The sequence below is a fragment of the Odocoileus virginianus genome, chromosome 5 (assembly GCF_023699985.2).
Source record: "Odocoileus virginianus isolate 20LAN1187 ecotype Illinois chromosome 5, Ovbor_1.2, whole genome shotgun sequence".
NCBI classification, from domain to species: Eukaryota; Metazoa; Chordata; class Mammalia; order Artiodactyla; family Cervidae; genus Odocoileus; species Odocoileus virginianus.
This window is the reverse complement of record NC_069678.1, coordinates 31,720,636-31,744,322: the sequence shown is the minus strand read 5'-3', so window position 1 is coordinate 31,744,322 and position 23,687 is coordinate 31,720,636. Positions and strand designations below refer to the sequence as shown.

The 23,687-nt window shown below is 37.5% G+C and overlaps 1 protein-coding gene across 2 annotated transcripts in view; it reads left to right on the top strand.

Annotated features, from left to right (window-relative positions):
• The first annotated feature begins 5,989 nt into the window (after positions 1–5,989).
• AGL (amylo-alpha-1,6-glucosidase and 4-alpha-glucanotransferase) overlaps positions 5,990–23,687 on the top strand; it is a 77,788-nt gene continuing 60,090 nt past the window's right edge. The window contains exons 1-5 of one of the 2 annotated variants that reach the window (XM_020911956.2): positions 5,990–6,327; positions 6,854–7,003; positions 18,835–19,045; positions 21,363–21,529; positions 22,640–22,843. In XM_020911956.2, coding sequence (XP_020767615.1) covers positions 6,922–7,003; positions 18,835–19,045; positions 21,363–21,529; positions 22,640–22,843 — 664 coding nt within the window. In that variant the 5' untranslated portion in view covers positions 5,990–6,327; positions 6,854–6,921. Of the gene's footprint in view, positions 6,328–6,754; positions 6,774–6,853; positions 7,004–18,834; positions 19,046–21,362; positions 21,530–22,639; positions 22,844–23,687 lie in introns of those variants that run through there. The other variant, XM_020911957.2, reaches the window with a different exon arrangement.

Here is a 23,687-nt window from a genome sequence, read left to right as displayed (position 1 = left end):
TAACTGGGTGAGCTTGGCTCACCTCTGCCCTTTTTCATTTGGGGAATAAATATACAGTGAGCATGATTTCCTCAGTCTTTTGTGATGAAGGGAAAGTTGGCCAGTACTGCAGCTTAATTTTAGCAAGTGCATTCGCCTGACAGATCTAAAACTGCAATCTCTAAGTGGACTATTTTTTTTTTTTTTTTTTTTTTTGGCAAGTGAGTTGATTCACCCCCAAGCTTTCTGGCAGAAAACTGCGAGGTGTTTGAGAAACATCTCACAATGTGGTCAAGCATATTACATAATCAATTCTATTTTTTTTCCCTTGGAGACATTCTTCCTGAGCCTTTCATCTCCCTGCTCCAAACTGTACTGCTGTCATAACAAGCAAAAACTAAAGTACCATGCAAACTGTGGCAGAGACTGTTAGTTACCTGCCAAAGTCCATTCTTTATTCCCTTAGTGACAAAACCGGGGCTTTGGCTAGTCTCACTGCTGACTAGATCAACGTTTCCTTTGTGTGGACCTTGTGACTAAGTTTTGGTTTATGAAATACGAGCAGAAATGGTGTATGGTATTTTTCAGGAATTCTTAAAGTAGGAGAATCCCCCTTGTTTTCCTCTTCCTCCATTCCATTCCCTGAATATGGTTATGAGAGCTGGAGCTCTGGCAGCCTTATTGCACAATGAGTCCCACAGAATAAAAGGAGAGAAGCTGTGAACTAGAGACAGTCTGGCTTCCTGATGATGTTACAGAACTGCCATGCCAGCTCTGTACTGCTCACCTTACCTCTGGAGTTTTACGTAAGAGAAAAATAAACTTCTCTGTAGTTCAAGTCACTGTTGCTTTGTTTTTTTCCCTGTCATATGAAGCTGTAGTCACCCTGACAAACACAGAAAATCAGCTTCAAGCCCCTCTTCCCTGTCTTTTCTTCCCAACCAGAGTGCCAACTCTTAAACCCACCTATCTGGAAACTCTGGAGCCACTATTTTAACAGAAAGTTAAATTGCCTTGCAAGGGGAAAATGATCTAGCATTTAATTGGAGACCAAAGAACTTTAAAAATATCTAAGTAAGAAGAAAAGATCACCACTAAAAACCCCCTCTCAAAGTTTCTCCTATCATGGTTTCCAAGAATTTAATGCACTGCTTTTGGCTAACTTATTACATGAATACTTAGGAATTTTTAAGTGACTTTTCCTATATTAGCTCTAAGAGCCCAACATTTGTTTTTCATTTCAATAGAAATACAGTTATATTTACCTCTATATGTGTACATCTCAATAAATTTTCCAACAAATATTTATTATATACCAACTGATCCTTACTTCATTCTTAGGCTCTACTCTTCCTCTGTTTTGTACAATTTAGACCAAAAACTTGGCTCTGACTTTGCTCTTTGATTTCACCTTTATACTACATAGAGTAAGAGACCTTCTGATGATGTCATTTATCTCTTTGATCCAGCAAAGACAACCAGTCATCATCCCCTTCTTTTTTAAGCTATCCTTATTAAAAGCCTCATGCTTACACATGCATGTATGTTCACTCACTCAGTCATGTCTGACTCTGTGACCCTATGGACTGTAGCCTACCAGACTCCTCTGTCCTGGGATTCTCCAGGCAAGAACAATGGAGTGGGATCCCTTTTCCAGGGATCTTCCCAACCCAGAGATTGAACCCATGTCTCCTGCATTGACAGGCTCGTTCTTTACTGCTGAGCCACCAGGGAAAGCCAAATTAAAAGCCTAATTTTTGCTAAATGCCAAATGCCACTTTAAATGCTTTCATTATTTCATCTATTCTTCCTACCAACCCCATGAGTAAGGTCTTATTTTCTCCATTCTATGGATGAATCAACTATGATTCAAAGAGGCTGAAACTAATCTGAGGTTTGTTTGTCTCCAAAGAAGATGTGCTATTTCCTTTTTGAAAAATCTGTTTTTCCACATCTCTCTACTTCCTTTGCCACCTCCCCTTCTTTTCCTTACGGGCTGTATCTGGATATTTCAAAATATGCAGAATAAATTATTCCCCTCAGAAGGGACTTTGAAAACACAGTTTCAATTTTACAGAATAAAACTATTAATAATATTAATATACTATTGCTACAAAATAAAGTATGCAGAAAATACTGATGAATATAAAAACCAAATAAGGCAGCCCCTCCACTTCAGATTCAGAAGCTCACAGAGTTGGTACCTAACCATAAATAATACCTCAAACAACTCCTTTTCTTTCAGCAAATACACATATACATACACCAACCTGAAGAAAGTCACTTCTGACCACAGCCCTTCTCCCACTCCCCAGGTACATAATATTAATCAGTGTGTTAGAAAACACTAAGTTTCTGCCCAACAACTGAGATTATCCATCAGTTGTTCCTCAAGGAGAGTCTTCTCCCAACAACTCCAACATGAGGCGATTGTGTATATATAGATCACAGTTATGCACAGGACAAGCACATGACAAATGTCACCAAAATGAAGCCTGCACATTGGCACCACTGTCGCCCTAGACTGCAAGTTCATTGGCATTCCAAGAACGTCACAAATAGCATACAGTGTGACCTTTCTTTTTAAAAAGGATACCATGAGGCTTGGAAATTTAATCTTAGAAACATCATATTCAATCATAATATTTTCACTACTTAACATTCTTCACTATATGAAACCTCTCAAACAAAGATTGTTTGGATTAACAAATCTTTTAAAATTCAAGCCTTTGTGTAAGAAAAATTCACTACTAAAGGAATTCACTTCATCAATCGGTTTTACTTCTTATACCTGGTTGAAATATTGGACACTGAAGTGAGTGTTTTGTTGGAGGAAGGACAGCAGGAAAGGCTAATTTTGGAACCCTGGACAAGAAACATCAACAGGTGGGCAGGGTGATGAAACAGTGATAGGAAAATCTGAAGGCAGAACAGGGTGTGGAAAGGAGAGACCAGACACAAACATGAATGTGGACTATGTTTCACAATATGGCCAGGACCCCCTTTGCTCCAATATTTGCACTTACACAGTAATCAGTATGTATTAGGCACAGGTCTTAGGTCCCTGTTTAATTAACAGTAGTTACTATGCTTATCCTTGCGCTTCCCAGGTGGCCCAGTGGCAAAGAAAATTTCATGTGTCGATGCATACTGAGTTCAATCCCTGGGCCAGGAAGATTCCCTGGAGAAGGAAATAGCAACTCACTTCAGTATTCTTGCCTTGGAAATCTCATGGACAGAGGAACCTAGCAGGCTACTTTCCATGGGGTTGCAAAAGAGTCAGATGTAACTTAGCGACTAAACTACAACTATTTTTATCCTTACTTTACAGTTGGAAAGACCAAAGCCCAAAGAAGTTGAGTATTTTCCAAAGACTCACAGCTGGTTAGTGGCAGAGCTGGAATTCAAACTCAGGCACCATTTCAAATCATGAATTATTATTTTACACAGCATACATTCTAGAACAGTGGCTCTCAAACTTGTTTTTAACTGTGACTCCCTGGAGGAATATATGACCCAGTATATCAAAACCTACGTAATAGAAACAGAACCTTTGTGAAATAATACTTTTACTAGATGCAATGCATTCAGATCTTTATTTCACTTTAAAAAGTTGTTGGTTACAACCAATAAATTGACTTTACAACCCTCAGTGGGTTACACCTCACAGCTTGAAAACTACTACTTTGGAGACTGCGGCGACAAATGGTAATTAAATATTTCTACTTGGATGTTTGACAGTCATCCAAGCAAATGGACAATCATCTTCACTTGCTTGTTGACAGTATACAACTGAACTTCTGAATTTCACCTTCCTCCCTTTTGTTTCCTCTCTCACTAAATGACAGCTGCTTCTGTACTGTCCACACAGTAGCCACTTGACAAATGAAGCAATCAAGCACTTGAAATGTCCCTATCAGAACTGAGACATGCTGTAATGTAAAATATGCCTTATATTTAAAAGACTTAGTATGAAAAAATAATCTAAAATATTTTATTAATAACTTCAATTAGTTGTGTGTTGAAATGATGTTTGTTACACTGAGTTAAATAAAATATATTATTAAAATTGATTTCAGCTGTTTCTTTTTACTTTTTTTTGATGTGGCTAGAAGGAGAATTTTCATTACCTGTGCAGCACATTATATTTCTACTGGACAGTAATGTTCTGGTTGCTCAAGCTAAAAACTCATGAATCATCCCTTACTCCTTTTCTCTCCACCAGCAAATGGTAAGCTTGACCATGAAAAGATTCATAGCTCAAGAACTTCTCACCATCTTCACTACTACACACACACACACACACACACACACCCACTATCTCTTGCTTAGATAATTGAAATAGATTCTTAACAGATCTCCTTGCTTCCTTCTTCACCACATCTTAAGCTTATATGCTCAAACAGTGAAGAATCTGCCTGCAATGAAGGAGACCTGGATTCGATCCCTAGGCTGCGAAGATGCCCTGGAGAAGGGAATGACAACCCACTCCAGAATTCTTGCCTGGAAAATTCCATAGGCAGAGGAGCCTGGTGGGCTACAGTCCATGGGATCGCAAAGAGTTGGACACGATTGTTCGACCAACACTTATAAAGATGACAGGTGATCCTTTTAATATGTCAGATGATTATGTCACTCCTCTGTTCAAAATCCTCCGATGGCTCTTCTTGCAGAGCAAAAGCCTAAGTCCTTACAAGAGTCGACAAAGCCTTTTAGGTTCTGACCACTCACCCCACCCGTCTATCTGTCCTAATTCCGTACCACTTCCTTCTAACTCAGCTACAGCTGCCTCCTTGAATTCACCAAGTATGCTGCCGCATCCAGGCTCCTGCACTTCTGGTACCTCTGTATATAACCTTCTTACCCTGGATATCCTCTATCTTCTTTCTCTGTTTTGGATCAAATGTCAACTTACCAGCAAGTCCTTTACTGATAATTGTACTTAAAATTGCAAACCACCCTGTCCTGATTCTTCATTTTCCCTTTCTTAGCTTTCTGTCTTACAACCTTTAATTAATTATCTTACATAATTTACTTGTTTATCAGTCTCCCACCAATCACATGTAGGAGTTCCCTGAGGGCAGTGACTTTGTTTCATTGCTGCATTCCCAGCACCCTTGAGCCTGGCTAATGGTAGGTGCTCAAAAAACTATCCGTTGAATGAATAAAAGAGTTGTGCATTTCCAAACACAGTTTTGGACCATTTGTAACTAGGCATCCTCAGGAAACTACCGAAACAAGTGAACATTTCAGTATCTTTAGTTTTTAACCCATTGTTTTTGGACCTACAGTAATTCCACAATAAAGAAATCAAGATTCTTCTCCAAACTCCAAATCTTTTGTCCATTTTCCCTGGAAGATGGGCTTTCCTTTTCCCTCAGCCCTTAATATCTCCTTAGGCATCTGCACCATCTCCTGAATGGCTGACCTGATACACGGCTGTTGCAGGCAATATAGATTCTTAATCTTTGACGATCTTCCAGTCTATGCAGTGTATATTAAGTACTACCAGATGTTGTAAACGCAAGTGTATTTGCCCTGTTGATTGTTTGCAGACTGGCCACACGTTACCTACCTCATCCTGCCATGTCTGCGGTCAGGAAGATGTGGACACGTGAAGGATGGAATGTCCGGGACTGTAGCCATGCCCCTCATTTTAGAGATGAGGAAATCAAGGCTCAGAGAATTTAGGCCAAGTAAACTGAGGCCACGTAAAACAGACAAAACGAAGACACAAAACATAACGTGGTAGAAAACGCTAAAGAAGCCAGATGGCTTGCCTCCCGCCATTCAGGGGGTTCACAAAATAATCCTCTAGTGCAGCTCTACCTAGCTCTCTACGGCAGCATTTTAATGTTCAACCACTATCTCCCAGGCAATAAAAGAGGCATGCCCCAGCCGTCGCACCTCCCTCGGGGCGAGAAAAAAAGCGGCTCCCAAGCAGTCTCCCAGGCCCGGGCCACCAATGACTGGACTCTCGCGAGACTAGCGGTGCCGGCGAACTGGGGCCGAGCCTCCCGGAAGTGGGCGAGGGGACCTGTCAGCTCACACCCGGCTGTGTGCTCTTGAGGCCCCGTGGGGATCGAGGGTCTCCCCGGGGACCGGCGCGAGGCGGAGTCACGGAGAAGCGCTCTGCCTCTCACACGGCGGCGTCGGCCCTGGCCCGGCTGCCGCCGCCCCTCCCTTTGCCCTTCACGGTGCCCGGCGCTCCATGTCTGCAGCTTCCTTCTGCGCCTGGGCAGCCTGCCTTTCCCCTCTAGCTTTCCTTCAAGTCTCCTCCCCCGACTCTTAACAGCGGAGTCGCCGGTCCTGCAGTGTCCCTGAAGCCGCACGTATAACTTGCTCGGTGTAAGTGCTAGGAATGCCGCCGGCCTCCCGGGGAAATGCGTTCTTTCTATCTATAGCTCTGTCTGTACATTCTATGTTCACGGCAGCTATTCCAGGGGCAACAACTGCTTCCCTCTGTTCTCATCTCCCTATTGGTGGCTTCCGACCCGAATTTGGGAATGGGGAGATCTCCCACCTGTTATCTTCGAGCAGGCTAATCTCTTGTAAGCAGAAGTGCCATATGAAGCCTTCAGAGTCGTTTTGCTTGGGGCTGGGAATTTTACCCCCTACCCAACGGCAGGTTTTCCAAAACGTATTGCTTTTCTATGAAAATACTTCATTTTTTTATATTGTAATTTTTACCTTGGTCTTGTCCTCGAAAGGAGGAGACAACTTTTCAGTTTGCTTCTTCTGTTCTTATTTATAAGATTCATTCTCTGATAGGGTTAAAAACACGTTTTGAACATGTAAGTGTGTAGCTGTCAGCCCTAGAGAATTTAAGATAATAGTTATTTTCTTTATCTTAATTCCTTTTTCGTTTCATTAGGGGCAACTCATTCGATTTCGGAGTTCTGTTAATTCTTCTGAAAGATTTCAAATCCTCTAGAAACCAAAATGGGACACAGTAAACAGATTAGGATTTTACTACTGAACGAAATGGAAAAGCTGGAAAGGACCCTCTTCAGACTTGAACAAGGTCAGTAGCAAGTCATTTGATTAGCTCTGTGTCTTTTACATTTTTTAATTCATTGTCATTAACTTTTTTTAACTTTTATATATAATTTCCAAGGACTTTTCTAAACCTGATTTGTGTGAAGACGTTTCTGTGTTCTAAAAATCATCACTAATGAAAGTGAAAAAGTTTTGTGATGTTAGAATGAGGGTAAAAAATTCACTTTACTTAGCTTGCTAACCTCCACTTAAGACAGAAGTTGCATTTATAATCAGAAGATTGACAGTATTATTTCCATTAGCATTTACTATTAAAACTTGGCAAATTGTTTCATAAATAATTTTACTTTGGGTATGTCTGTAGTTTTGCTGTTTTATAACTCTTACTCTTTTCCTTTACTGGACATTTGCTTTAGTAAAATAGATCACAGCAAAAAGTAAACTATTATTTATGTTTATCAAAAGCCCCCCAACTGTGGAGAAGGTTAAAGTTGAAAATTTTTTGCCAAATCAAAAGTGAAATAATTGATCAGGTTGTGTTGAAATATATTCTAGCTGTGATTTAAAAGATCAAATTATATTTCTATAAGACTGATCAAATAGATGCATTATTGTCTTAGACTTATATTTTATAACATTGAAAAAAAATTTCACACTCACTTATGTTAATATAACTTGTGAAGTAGAAGTTTAATGTATGAAAAGTAAAATGCCATCCCCTCTCTCATCCCACCAAATGGATGTTGATAATAGTAAACATTTTGAATAAAATTTTCCCCTGAATTTCTCAAGAGCTAATTTTTTTTTTAAATTTCGGCTGTCAGATGTGTTTCCTCCATGGGAAATATTCATCTTCTTCCAACTCCAGTGCTGAACTTAAGATCAACTGAGTACTAAATCCATTTTTGGCTTTCCTGACTCTGCAGTTTTCTGGTTTTGATTTTCTTTTTTTCCCCATCCTGTTGAGTACTCCTGTCAACTTGGTGGTATTTGCTGAGCTGTCTTCTTCCACATTTTGATTATGTGTATCTTCAAGGAATCCTTTCTTTTTTCACTTCTCCTGCCCTCAAAGAACTATACGTTCTCATGGCCTCCATACTGATGACTCCTTTCAGAAGAAAGGCCTTAAACTTTGCTTGCTTCTTAGGAGCAAGTGATTATAATGGCAAGAGTTGAGAGCTAGAATTTTCCTGACTCTGCTGCTAACAGATTGTTTGACTTTGGGCAAGTCACATTAATTCTAAACATTATTTGTGATGTGAAGATATTAATTTCCCCTTTTCTACATTGCTGAGTTTTGAGGCTCAAAATTAATAAAAAATGGTTTTAAAGCCCCAAATAGATAACAAAGGCTAGATCACTGTATCTGTCAATTGTTACCCTGGATTCTTGCCTTCATCCCAGTATCATGATACGGAAGAGCCTGAGGATAGCTCCAGTTGGTTTTGCTTAAATCTAACATGTACAAAACCATCTCCTCATAATTCTTGCATATTTTTGCTTCTCAGCTTTCCTGTTTACTTTAGCGATGTCTCCATTTTCATAGTTTCCAAGTCTAGAAACCTTGTGCTCTTCTTTGAAATTTCTTCTCTTTAACTACAGCTTCTCTTTAAAACCTGTAATTTCTTTCCAAATGTCTCCTCTTGCCTGCCTGTCTCTTCCATATGCCTGTGGATGCTGAAATAATCTTCTTATGCCATCTCGTCTCTTTTTATTAATTGATGTTTATAATGTCATTTAAATACCTTTGCCTGGCTTCCAGGACTCTATAATGGGATCCACCTTCCCTAAGCCAAGATTTTATCTCATTGTTCATCATTATTAGTGTCCTGCATCTTTACACTTCTCTTGTTAATTCCCTTCCGAGTGGCTTTTCTTATGCCTGTTCTTACCCCTCCACTACTGTCAGATTCCTCTGTGTCTATTAAATTCCTTTACTATCATTTTATGTGTTGCCTCCATCTCAACCTTCAGCTAAAATTCCACTTCCTCCATGAAGCTTTTTCTTAATTTGTTGGTGTTTCCTTTCCTTGATTTCTGATTACACAGTGGGCACAGGACAGTCAAGTGCTTAATGGTATCAGTTTAGTTTAGTTCAGTTCAGTTGCTCAGTCTTGTCCGACTCTTTGCGACCCCATGAATCACAGCATGCCAGGCCTCCCTGTCCATCACCAATTCCTGTAGTCTACCCAGACTCATGTCCATCAAGTTGGTGATGCCATCCAACCATCTCATCCTCTGTCGTCCCCTTCTCCTCCTGCCCCCAATCCCTCCCAGCATCAGGGTCTTTTCCAATGAGTCAACTCTTCGCATGAGGTGGCCAAAGTATTGGAGTTTCAGCTTCAGCGTCAGTCCTTCCAATGAACACTCAGGACTGATCTCCTTTAGGATGGACTGGTTGGATCTCCTTGCAGTCCAAGGGACTCTCAAGAGTCTTCTCCAACACCACAGTTCAAAAGCATCAATTCTTTGGCACTCAGCTTTCTTCATAGTCCAACTCTCACATCCATACATGACCACTGGAAAAACCATAGCTTAACGGTATAGCAGTGTCTGAAATCTTAGTGTCCAACTATAGTTTAAGATCTGTAAAGATAGAAACAGTATTACAAACGTAGTGCAGTGTACAACAGCTAATAAATCCTTGCTGGGTGATCACTATAAAGTGCCAGTTAAAGTTAGCCTAGCTGTTTGAAAAAGGAGCTCTGAATAATATGGTTGACCCTGTAACTCTGATTAAAGCCAGTAAATTTATCCAAATGATATAAATGGGAGCATGTTGAATTTTTTGTGCAGTAATGATTCACTGTATTATTTTAGAAGATAATTGTACTGTGAAAGATGAAGAGAAGGGACATCAGAGGCAAGAAATCATGGAGAAGACTATTTTACAGACATGTCTGGTTTAACTACATTATAGTTTAAAAAAAGAGGGCACAGAGTATAAGACATTTTAAAATTCATAGGACTTGGTGACCAATTAGTTGTAAAGAAAAGCTCTGGCAAATTTTGGTTCTTTCACCAAGCCCTTCTTCATTTTTCTTTCCTTTCACTTTTCCCTAAGAAATGTTTCCTCCTCATTTTCAAGGCTAACATCTCTATAGACTCTTCTAATTTAACAAGTACAAGACCAAGTAATTAACCTTTCCCTGTCTTTCCTCTCATTTAGTGGTAGAATAATGAGTAAAAGTCATTATTTCTCAAACGTGGGATTCTTCCATTTTTTATGTAGGTTGGTCAAATTTCAATTTTTACTTGTTTTGAAAGAAAACATTTATAAAGGTTCCTTGATTAGGAGTCAAGTTTCTATAAATTAAGTGGAGGGAATGAGATAGAAAAACTTAGTTTACAGTAATAGTGTAATTTCTCACCTTGCTAGTTTCATTGCCTGCAAGAGGGAAATGGCTAATCTGAGTAGAGTATTCCTAGTGTGTGAGGAATAAGATAGCCACACCATGTACTGCTGTGGCTAAGCTAATTTTAGCAAACTGAACTATTAATTATGGAAACTGACATACTCTAGGAATTCTGATACTTCATTTACTGTATATAAAAATTTTAGTTTCAAGAATATGGATTTGAGGTTACAGAGTGGCTACATATACCCTTTCAGTTGTGCACTGCTTATCAGGATATAGAAAGGATAGGATTTAATTTTCTTTCTCTTCTCTCTTTCCTTTTGTCTCTCTATGTATCTACCTATTTTGATTAGTTAAAATAAGTTAAGAGAAATTCCCTGGTGGTCCAGTGGTTAGGTTTCTGTGTTAGGACCCAGGTTTGATCCCTGGTCAGGGAACTAACATCCCATAACCTGTGTGGCACAACCAAAAAAAATTTTTTAATATAAAAATAATTAAATTTTGCTAATATATGAATTGATATTGATGCTCTTGGTTCATATGTCAGTTGAGTTATAAACAAAAAAAGATATATTCTGAAGAAAAAGTGGAGGTTATAGGTCTACAAGAGATTGACAGTCACAGTGTCACTGATTTGTTTACTTTATGTTGCCATGAATTACACTTTTATCTAAGCCAGGTTAAGTGGATATGCAAGTTATATTATCTTAAATAGTAGAGTCTTTACCACACTTTGTAATGAGAAGCAATGTAACCGTAAATTTCTGTTTTACCTCAAGAGGTTGTCAAACTTAAAGATGAGTTGGAAAGTGTTTGAAATTTGCTGTTTTTGTCCTTTTCAAAAATGACATGTAGCTTTCTATAATGTATTTGGAAAATATCCTCAGAAAAATTAAACACAGTCTAACTCTAAGGTAAACATGAATGAGAAAGTAAACTGCTTTTGCTGGAAATTGATACTGTAGAGTTCAGCACATTTCTTTCCTATAAAGGTTCAAGTGGCAAATACTTTCAGCTTTGCAGGCCACATGGTTTCAATTGCAGCAACTCAACTCAACCATTGTACTATGAAAGCAGCCATAGATAATACATGAATGAATGATGTGTTCCAATAAAACTTTATTTAAAGATAGGGGATATACTTTACCAACCCTTGCTACAGGGAGAGCATTTTAAATATGTATTTTTAGTAACGATTCCATCATATGATTTCACCCATGTAAATAAATGAACATCCACTCAATTTAAAAACTGATAACAAAGTTTTCTGATCTGTTTGAAATCTACCCAATAAAGAATTTTAGTTGGTTTTCAGATCACCTCTTTAATATATAAAGTGGGACATCTCTTTAGCTTGTAAAACAATTGATATATGTCAGGGAAATATATATATATATATATATATATATATATGTATTTTTGCAAGCACATTTCAATGAAAATATTTGCATAATTAATGAATGGATTTGAAAAGTTAAGATCATGGATTAGTAAACATAGCTACCAAGAACTTTATGTTAGGATTCGGGTATCTTTGTGTTACATTTTTTTTTTCAGATCTGAGACCACTAAATAAACTAAATAAACAGGACTTTAAATTACTTTATCAAAAAATATTAAACCAAGACTTAAAATTAATGAAATGTATTTAATCACATTACTTTTATGAGAGATATTATTAATTTTTAGTGAGTTAAAAGATTTGTTCCATTAACTAATAAATAAAATTAATTATTTAAAATATTGTTATTTTATTTACATCTTGTCCTTATTTTATGTTTCATAAATTATATAATTATTAAATTATCATAATGTATATTATGTAAGTAAATATTCATATTTGGAGAATACTTGTCATTTTGTTCCGAGGGTAGACCACTGATCCAAATCCGGTTTAGAGGTTTTGGATGAGTTTTAACCTTTGTACTACAAGTTCTCTGAATCCTTGTGTAATTATAAAAACAATATTTGTATAAGCTGAACAGGGGACAGGTTGTTTAACTGTGCTCAGATAGCTGATCTCTGATATTTGTACTTCGGAATGACACCATTTCTTCTGTAATAAATTTAGTCATTCTTGGAAATGTAGTTCTCAAAGTCACTTAAGTATTAAAACTTCATATTTTAATCCTTTGGGCAATTTACTTCTCAGTCTATCTCTTCATAGTAATAGCTCTAATGTAAAAATGATGTTTCCCAATTACAAAATTATAAAAAGGTATAAAAGTCTTTTTTCTGTGCTTTTTGTTTCAAAACCAAATTGGGTTTTTACTGTCTAAATACTTCTAATACCTGCTTATAGTATCATGATGTCTAAATTCCATCTCCCTGCTTACTGCCATATGTCATCATACTTTTTCCCAGAAAGGATTTCAGAAGATCTATATAGACACATAAAATGTAACAAAATATTGAAAGTAACATATTATTAAATGTCCCTTGATAATATGATTTATAGTGGCTTTATAATATGCCTGCTTACAGAATACCATTTGTACCATGATTTATTTAATCATTCTTAATCATTATATATTTTATTTGTTGTGAGTTTAATTATAATAAATGAAACTGTGATGAACATCTTTATGTATCATCTATGTTTATATCACTGATTAATTGCCTATAACATAAATGTCTTTATGAAATTATTAGCAAGTAACATAAACTTTATTAATATTCTTAGTATATTTGTGCCAGCTTTATAGAGAATTTGTGCATGTAGCTACTTGGAAAAAATTATTAGTTTCACTGTGTAGTGTGAGGAGTAAAAGTGAGTCCCTCAATTTTGGCAAAGTTACTTGATAACTCCTTTTGAATAATTTGTTTCTTGCTTGCCAAATCCATTTACTATGAGTAAATTTGTATCCATATTTTGGTCCAACCCAAGAATATAGTTAGCAGTACTTATCACTTAATTATGAATTATAATTTTTTCTAGGAATTCCTAGAACATCTATTCCCTCATATTATTCATATTGCAGGATTTAAAACAGAACATTCATGTTTCTCTTGACAAATATATAAGTATTTTAATTGGATTAGAATAAACTGGAAGAGTCCAGCATTCTCTTACATATTCTGCTGGTATCTTTTCTTCACAAAGAATATCTTACCCATGTTTAATATTGTGCTGTAGAATTTACCACCTCTCAAACAGCACTGTGAGAGATTTATTTCTTCCAAAGAGTGATTTTAGACTGACTGAAATATATCTACATGTTCTCTACTTCAGGATTTGCCTTGAACCAAACTGACATTCTTTATATATAAATAAATAGCAGTTCTTACTCATATTTCTGATTCATATCACCGTCAGTTCAGTTCAGTCGCTCAGTCATTTCTGACTCTTTGCGACCCCATGGACTACAGCACACCAGGCCTCCCTGTCCATCACCAACTCCCGGAGCTTGCTCAAACTCATGTCCATTGAGTCGGTGATGCCATCCAACCATCTCATCCTCTGTCATCCCCTTCTCCTCCTGCCTTCAATCTTTCCCAGCATTAGGGTCTTTTCTAGTGAGTCAGTTCTTCACATCAGGTGGCCAAAGTACTGGAGTTTCAGCTTCAGCATCAGTCCATCCAATGAATATTCAGGACTGATTTCCTTTAGGATGGACTAATTGGACCTCCTTGTGGTTCAAGGGACACTCAAGAGTCTTTTCCAGCACCACAATTCAAAAGCATCAATTCTTCTGCTCTCAGCTTTCTTTATAGTCCAACTCTCACATCCATCCATGACTACTGGAAAAAGCATAGCTTTGACTAGATGGACCTTTGTTAGCAAAGTAATGTCTCTGCTTTTTAATATGCTGTCTAGGTTGGTCATAACTTTTCTTGCAAGGAGCAAGTGTCTTTTAATTTCATGGCTGCAGTCACCATCTGCAGTGATTTTGGAGCCCCCCACAATAAAGTCTGTTGTCGTTTCTACCGTTTCCCCTCGGTTTGCCATGAAGTGATGGGACCAGATGCCATGATCTTAGTTTTCTGAATGTTGAGTTTTAAGCCAACTTTTTCACTCTCCTCTTTCATTTTCATCAAGAGGCTCTTTAGTTCTTTGCTTTCTGCCATAAGGGTAGTGTCATCTCCGTACCTGAGGTTATTGATATTTCTCCTGGCTTGTGCTTCATCCAGCCTGGCATATCATATCATATCATATCACCATATCATATCATATCACCATGGCATATCATATCACCATGGCATATCATATCACCATGGCATATCATATCACCATAGCAGGGTTCATTGTATCTGTCTCCCTTGCTTATTTATAACATCTTTCTCTGACAGTGAAAAACCTGACTCTTATCACTGTTGTTTGTGAAATATATTTTCACCAGGTATAGAATTCTAGGTCAAGTGTTAGAATTTTTCAAAACTTCTACAGATGTGGCTCCACTGTCTTCTTTCTTGCACTGTTGCCCATGAGAAATCTGCTGTCATTCTTTTCCTTGCTTCTCTGTACATATTCTGTCTCTTTTCCTCTCTGGCTGCTTATAAAATATTCTCATTGTCCCTAGTTTTGAGCAATTTGATACTGATGCTCTTTGGTGTAATAGTCTTCCTATTTCTTGGATTAAGACTATTAAATTCTTAGATCTGTAAGTTTGTTTTTTTCATCAAATTGGAGAATTTTTACCTGTTATTTCTTCAAATAATTTGTCTCTTTTCTTCTTTCCTCTGAGTAATCTAATTACATTTCTGTTAAATCACTTGAATTGTCTGATGCTTTTTCAATTTTTTAGTTTCTTTTTTCTCTCTTTGTTTCTTTTTACACAGTTTCTATTCTTGTGCCTTGAAATTCACTAATCTGCTTTTTCTGCCATGTCTCACCGTCCCTTAATTCTGTTGCCTGTATTTTTCATTCTCAGGTGTTGTAGTTTTAATCTCTAAAAGCTTAATTTTGATCTTTTTTATTTTTTCTTAATACTTTTCATGTATGGACCCAACTTTTTGAACATATGAAATACAGTTTTGGTAACTGAAGTCCTTCCTTGTCTACTAGTTCAACATCAGTGTCATTCATGGATTGTGATTCCCTCCTTCTTTGTATGTCTTGTAATCTTTGTTTGGATGCCAGACATTATTAATTTTACCTTGTTGAGTGATAGATATTTTGGGATTCATATAAATATTCTTGGTCTTTGTTCTGGACTGAAGTTAAGTTACTTGGAAATATTACTGTCTTTTTGAGTTTTACTTCTATGCTTCGTTAAGCCAGTCTAGACCTGTGCCCTATCTCAGGCTCATTATTCCCCACTACTGAAGGAAGATCCTTCTGAACTTTCTACCCAGTGCCTCATGAATGTTCTCAGTCTAGCTGGTGAGAACAAACTCTGTTCCTGGTCTCAGGTATTTTTCCTCCCAGACATGCACTGGCTAGTACTCTTCTGAATATTCCAGGAATACCTTTTCCAGATCTCTGGAAGTCTCTCTCTGGGCAGCTTTCTCCTCTTCATCCACTATTCTCGTCTGAAAACTCTTGCTGCCTTGATCTCCACAAGTTCTTAGATCCTTCTCTTCAACACAGGAAGTCAGTTGAGGTCGGCCTGGGTCCCTTCTCCCAGTGCCCCATCCTGTAAACTCTTTCAAGATAGGGCAGTTATAAGGCTCATCATCTTGTTTACTTTCCATCTCTCAGGGATCATTGACTTCTGTTGCCTGACGTCAGGGACTTGAAAAATTATCAATTCATATATTTTGTCTGATTTTTTTTTTAAACTGTTGGTTTCTTTCTTTTAAGTTTTGGGGAAGATGGTAAATCCAATCCCTGTTATTCCATCTTTGCCAGAAGCAGCATTTGCAAGCCATTTAGATCTCTGTTTCCTCTATGTGGAATGCCCTATTCCAGATATCTGTGTGGTCAACTCGCTTACCTCCTGTTTCTGTTCAGCAGTTTTTTTATTGGATGCTGGACATTGTAGGTGTTCTGTTTTTATCTCTGAATTGTTTTCTTGCTTTAAAGGAGTGATGAGTTTTATTTTAGAAGTCATTTACATTATTTGTGGATCAACTTAATCCTTTTGAGGCTTGTTTTTAAGCTTTGATCGGATAGGTTTATATTAGTTTGTACTCCAGGACCACTTTAACCCTGTTATTTAAGACATGACTCCCTTGAATAAAACAGCTGTTCAACAAGGTCTCCTTAGTTCTGGCTGCTTAAAAATTGTAATGTATCCCAGACCTGGGTGAGCACTAGGAATTGTTCAATTTACAGCTTCCACTAGTTGTTCTTTTCCCAGCCTCATCTCGTGTAGTCAAACCCTGTTTGTGTACAGTTTAGTTTTCAGGCAGATTCAACATGACTCTAGGTAAATTTCTGGAGTTCTTTCTTGTTTAACTCCCTTCTTCTCATACTCTGCCCTGAAAATTGCATTCTCTTCACCCTTCCCAAGCACTAATCTCTGTCTCTTCAGCTCCGTGAGATTACTATTTCCGCTCCCTGTGTCGCAGCCCAGAAAGTTCCTCTGGTCTGAAAGCTAAAAAGTTTATAGAAAAATCTCAGGCATCACAGTTCTTCTCTCCCTCTTTTTGAGAACAGCTGTTTCATATAGTTCTTTTAGTTTATCAGAAGAGGGCAAGTCTAGTTCCAATTACTCCATTATGGCCAGAGGCAGATATCTTCAGAATGATATTTTTAATACACAAGTTAGGTCCTGTCACTCCTGCTCTAAACTGTTCACTGACTTATTTGAGTCAGTGGAGAAGCCAAAATTCTTACCGTGGCCTTCAAGTCTCTGCATGATCTGACTCCCTTGTTACCTTTCTTTCGTCTTACCATACTATTCCTCCCCCAGCTTGCTTCAGTCTAACCATATAGAGCTTCTTGCTATTTCTGGAACCACCAGGCATGCTTCGACCTTGGGTCCTTTGTGCTTTCTGTTTCCTTTGCTTGGTCAGCACTTTCCCTCCATGGTCATGATTAAACACAAGGCTAACTTGTTCACTTCTCCCAAGCCCTTCAACTTCTCAATAATCATCCTATTTAAAGTTGCTACCAGCTCCTTACCATCACTCCTTTCCTCCCTACTCTGCTCTGATTTTTGTCCCTTAGCTATTACTATACTTCTTTCTTCTCAAAAAGTTTCTTAAACTTAAAGATTATAACCAGTAAAACTAAATTTTCCTACCTTCATCAGTTATTATTTCCCATTATTAATTAAATATTGTTTTCCAGTCACACAGTCATGTCCAACTCTTTGCGGCCCCATGAACTGCAGCACACCAGGCTTCCATGTCCTTCAGTATCTCCCAGAGTTTGCTCAAAATCATGTCCATTGTATCAGCAATGCCATCCAGCCATTTCATTTTCTGCCACCCCCTTCTCCTCCTGCCCTCAATTTTTAAATATTACACACACATTTAAATTTTATGTGCCTGATGTTTCTGATAGACTGTACTATAGTCAGAATGTTCACATTCTAATAATTATAATCAAAGTTTGCCTTGAGCCAGTAAACATTTTTCTTTTACAGTAGTTATGACTATAATGTGTTAATTTTTCTCTTCTTATGGCCAAAGACTTGTAATACAGTACAGACATCTCAGATTTATTTTAATAGAGATAGTCAAACTAAGGCAAAAGAGAGAATGTTTTGGCTTTCAGAATTCCAAGAAAGGCTTAAGTAAGTAAATCATGAAGAGCAGGGATAGAGGCTATAATATGCTGCAGTTGCTTGTGTTGGCTGTCAAGAGCTGATGGTGAATATCTCTTCCCAGGTCCATGTTCAGTGATGTCATGTTGGTAGCTTGATATTGACCATGGTGAGATTGTTTTCTCTAGAAGTCAACAAACACTTCTAATCAGAGTTCCACACCACCCCACACCACTCAGCTCTACACAACCACTTGTTAACTCTATTATCACATCTCTGAATTTGAGCAGACATTGAGAATAATTGGTATCAGGGGCTCAAATGCCTTTCAGACTCTTGTTAGAAATCTGAATTCTGCTCTCTAGAGGTTGACTTCTCTCGGGGAAGATGGGCCTGCTCTATCTGGTAAGATAGTTGTCCTGTGATCTCCCAACTTTTACATATTATCACAGACTCTGATACCACAGAGAAACTCACTTTCTCTGTTTCAGCTTGAAAAATACCAGTGAGTCTCTGATTAGATGTTCACTTCTGAGCAGTCAGTTCAGGAAGTGGAGGTGGGAGTTTGGAAGGGGGTGAGGGGCTCGTGGGAATGGTGGGGAATGAGATTGTGTAATAACTTGCATATCCCAAAGCAGCCATGCAACTAGAAATATAAATTTCCAGGAGAAGAAGAGAAGGGCAGTACAGAGCAGACAGCTCTATGGTGTATACTGTATGTTAAAGTGCAAAATTAAGCTAAATTAGAATGCAAAGTAGTTCCAAAAACAGCATTAAATATTTGGAATTCTTTTAAACATAGTTTAGAAATCATTATTTTCATAATACTTTAAGTAAAACATCTTTTTAATGTGGTAATTTAAGGCCTGCAATGAGTTTATTGAAATGTGCTTTATGTTTAGGGTTTGAACTGCAGTTCCGATTGGGCCCAACTTTACAGGGAAAAGCAGTTACTGTGTATACAAATTACCCAGTTTCTGGAGAAGCATTTAATCGAGAAAAATTCCATTCCCTGGAATGGGAAAATCCAACAGAAAGAGAAGATGATTCTGATAAATACTGTAAACTTAATCTTCAACAAGCTGGATCATTTCAGTATTACTTCCTTCAAGGGTAAGTCAGGTGTTCTGTATATGAAAGAAAGTTAATTTATTCTCTAACTTGATGTTATCTAACTTGTAACAAGTTATCATATGAACTATGGCAGTGCAGTTTTTACAGGAGTTTCTTAGGATGCAATAGAATATAATTCTTTAGTTTCTAGGTAGGAATTGTAAGCCTCATTGCATATTCAAAGTATTATTATTTAGTATTTTCATTCAACCTGGTTATAGCATTCTATTCACTTATGTGCCCTATTATTATTGACAGATTTTAGTACAGATATTTTTCCTTAAAGCAATATTATTAGAGATATATATATATGCATTGTTTATGTTATATAGAGACTGGAAAAAGATAAAATGTGGCTTTTCCATTGAGTTTCACTGCAACTTTTTTTTTCACTTTTCTTTATTTTTTAATTAATTTATTTATTTTAATTGGAGGCTAATTACTTTACAATATTGTACTGGTTTTTGCCATACATTGACATGAATCAGCCATGGGTGTACATGTGTTCTCCATCCTGAACCCCCCTCCCACCTCCCTCCCCACCCCATCCCTCTGGGTCATCCCAGTGCACCAGCCCTGAGCACCCTGTCTCATGCATCGACCCTGGACTGGCGATCTATTTCACATATAATATACATGTTTCAATGCTATTGTCTCAAATCATCCCACCCTCGCCTTCTCCCACAGAGTCCAAAAGTCTGTTCTTTACATCTGTGTCTCTTTTGCTGTTTCACATATAGGGTCATCATTACCATCTTTCTAAATTCCATATATATGCGTTAATATACTGTATTGGTGTTTTACTTTCTTTTTTTTTTTTCCATTTATTTTTATTAGTTGGAGGCTAATTACTTTACAACATTGCAGTGGTTTTTGTCATACATTGAAATGAATTAGCCATGGATTTACATGTATTCCCCATCCTGGTCCCCCCTCCCGGTGTTTTACTTTCTGACTTACTTCAGTCTGTATAATAGGCTCCAGTTTCATCCACCCTATTAGAACTGATTCAAATGCATTCTTTTTAATAGCTGAGTAATATTCTGTTGTATATATGTACCACAGTTTTCTTTTTTTTTTCCTTTTATTTTTATTAGTTGGAGGCTAATTATTTTACAATATTGCAGTGGTTTTCGCCATACATTGACATGAATCAGCCTTGCATTTACATGTGTTCCCCATCCTGACCCCCCTCCCACCTCCCTCCCCATCCCATCCCCCTGGGTCATCCCAGTGCACCAGCCCCAAGCACTTGTCTCATGCATCTAACCTGGACTGGCGATCTGTTTCACCCTTGATAATACACAAGTTTCGATGCTGTTCTCTCAGATCATCCCACCCTCTCCTTTTCCCCCAGAATCCAAAAGTCTGTTCTATACATCTGTGTCTCCTTTTCTGTCTTGCATATAGGGTTATCGTTACCATCTTTCTAAATTCCATATATATGCGTTAGTATATTGCATTGGTGTTTATCTTTCTGGCTTACTTCACTGTATAATGGGCTCCAGTTTCATCCATCTCATTAGAACTGATTCAAATGTATTCTTTGTAATGGCTGAGTAATATTCCATTGTGTATATGTACCACAGCTTTCTTATCCATTCGCCTGCTGATGGGCATCTAGGTTGCTTCCATGTCCTGGCTATTATAAGCACTGCTGTGATGAACATTGGTGTACAAGTGTCTCTCTCAGATCTGGTTTCCTCGGTGTGTATGCCCAGGAGTGGGATTGCTGGATCATATGGCAGTTCTATTTCCAGTTTTTTAAGGAATCTCCACACTGTTCTCCATAGCGGCTGTACTAGTTTGCATTCCCACCAACAGTGTAAGAGGGTTCCCTTTTCTCCACACCCTCTCCAGCATTTACTGCTTGTAGACTTTTGGATAGCAGTCATCCTGACTGGCGTGTAATGGTACCTCATTGTGGTTTTGATTTGCATTTCTCTGATAATGGGTACCACAGTTTTTTTATCCATTCGTCTGCCAGTGGACATCTAGGTTGCTTCCATGTCCTGGCTATTGTAAACAGTGTTGTGAACATTGGGGTGCACATGTCTCTTTCAGATCTGGTTTCCTCGGTGTGTATGCCCAGAAGTGGGATTGCTGGGTCATATGGCAGTTCTATTTCCAATTTTTTAAGGAATCTCCACACTGTTCTCCATAGTGGCTGTACTAGTTTCACTGCAACTTTTTAGAAAGTTTTTATGGGCTTCAAAATATGTTTTTAAATGGGGTAATTTACTTTCCAGTTAGATGGTTAGATGAGACTTTTTTTCCTGTCACTAACTGAAAAGTTTTTGTTTTGTTTTTTCCTCAGAAATGAGAAAAGTGGTGGAGGTTACATAGTTGTGGACCCTATTTTACGTGTTGGTGCTGATAATCATGTGTTACCCTTGGACTGTGTTACTCTCCAGACATTTTTAGCCAAATGTATGGGACCTTTTGATGAATGGGAAAGCAGACTTATGGTTGCAAAAGAATCAGGTAATGCCAGCTTTTTTTCTTCTCTTCTTTAAAATAAATGTAATTATCATCTGTGATACACATTGCAAAGGCCTTAATCCTCCTTTTAATTTCACTTCTTATTCTATTTAGTAATATAAATAGGTAGAACTTTATGAACTTGTTGATATTTGACTATTTTAACCTACAAAAATGGCAAATTATATGGTTCAACTTAATAATTAAGGAACTCTATGATAAAATGAGGTTATTATTGTCTCTCTTTTTTTATTGTCTCTTAAGATTTTACTTTGACATATAATATTAGTAAGCTACTAAAATGTTGGAAAATGTATTATCATTATGTATAATTTTAATTCAACAAGCATTTAATGTGAAAGTCATACGCTGCCATACATTTTACTCTTAAGTAAAGCGTAGTGTTAATTTTCTACTTTCAACTTGAATGTAGAGTGAAGAAAGAAATGAGAGGTTCCCTGACATAACTAAAAGAATACAAGTACTATGGAACATTAAAACTAGAAGAAAGATGTACTGATGTACTTGCACAGGATATATTTTCTACATATAAATATATCCATTCCAGAAATATAAGTTTAACCCCTAACAGTAACTCTCTGGGCACTCTGGGCACTCTCTGTGATTTTTTTTTAAATACATCATCTCATTATCCCTATCTTATATGTGAGGAAACTGATAATCCTGAAAGGTTTCAGTAGACTTGCTTAAATCACTTCTAGTACGGCTAGGATTTGAACTCAGGTCTTTAACCCCTTCTCCTGTGGCATGGTTGTCTTGCCATTTAGAATTACTTATGGAAATCTAAGGGCTTCCCAGGTGGCTCAGTGGGTAAAGAATCTGCCTGCAAGGCAGGAGAGACAGGAGACGTGGGTTCGATCCCTGGGTCGGGAAGATCCCTCAAGGAGGACGTGGCAGCCCACTCCAGTGTCCCACCTGGAGCACCCCAGGGTCGGGGAGCCTGAGGGGCTAGTCCACGGGCCACACAGAGGCGGACACGGCTGAGCGACTGAGCGCCCCGGCATGCATGGAGGTTTAACCGTGCAATGTATATGCTTCGTTTTAGGCGTATCTTTCCTCTTAATGGTCTTTGTTTATTTTCTTGTGTTGCAGGCTACAACATGATTCATTTTACCCCACTGCAGACTCTTGGACTATCCAGGTCGTGCTATTCCCTTGCTGATCAGTTAGAATTAAATCCTGACTTTTCAAGACCTAATAAAAAGTACACCTGGACTGATGTTGGACAGCTGGTGCAAAAATTGAAAAGGGAATGGAATATTCTTTGTATAACTGATGTTGTCTACAATCATACTGGTATGAACTTCCTTAACTGCTTCTATTAATTTTAATGAGAATATTATATGCTAATTATTTCACTCCTTGCTGTTTTATTTAACAAATTTTGAAAACACAAGTAATGATTAGGTGTCCTTCAGTTTAAAAAATGAGATAGTATCACTTTTTTTTTTCAAAGAAAGCAGTATTAATTGAAGATATAATTAATACATAAGTATTTTACATGTAATGATTATAAAAACAGAAGTATGATCATAGAAAAAAAGCCACATATTTCAACTTATAATATTAATACTTTCCAGAACAACAAATGAATCCTGTTTAGCGATAGCTCTGGTATGCTAGCATATATTTGGAAAAAACTGAATGATGTTATTTGAAGAAAAAGCTAATGGTAAATTCTTAGAACTTTATTATATCTTTTACATGTTAACAGATATTACTACAGTTAACCTGTTTTGGGTCCCAGATTTCTTTCCAATATCCAGTTCCATAAAATATGTTCCAAGTTTCTAGATGCTGTTCCTCAGAAACATCAGCTGTCACTGCAGCTGGGCCTGGAGGAGCCTCTAGTCCTTATCAGAGTGTACCTTGCAAATGCTTTCTTCTATTTGCTGTGGTACAGAGAAGTCAGAAAACCACTGATTTACATATGTAAACAACAAGGATTCCAGGTGGCACAAAACATTTAACAACAACAAAAAAATCTCTGCTGTGTCATAAAATCATTTCCCAAGTAACCATAGCAACTATGAAGATATTTAAAAGCTCCAAGATTCAGTTCATCAATATAAATAATAATCTCTAACTATAATAATAAAAATTCAAAGTTAAACGAAGTAGGTATATTCTAAAGTGTGTT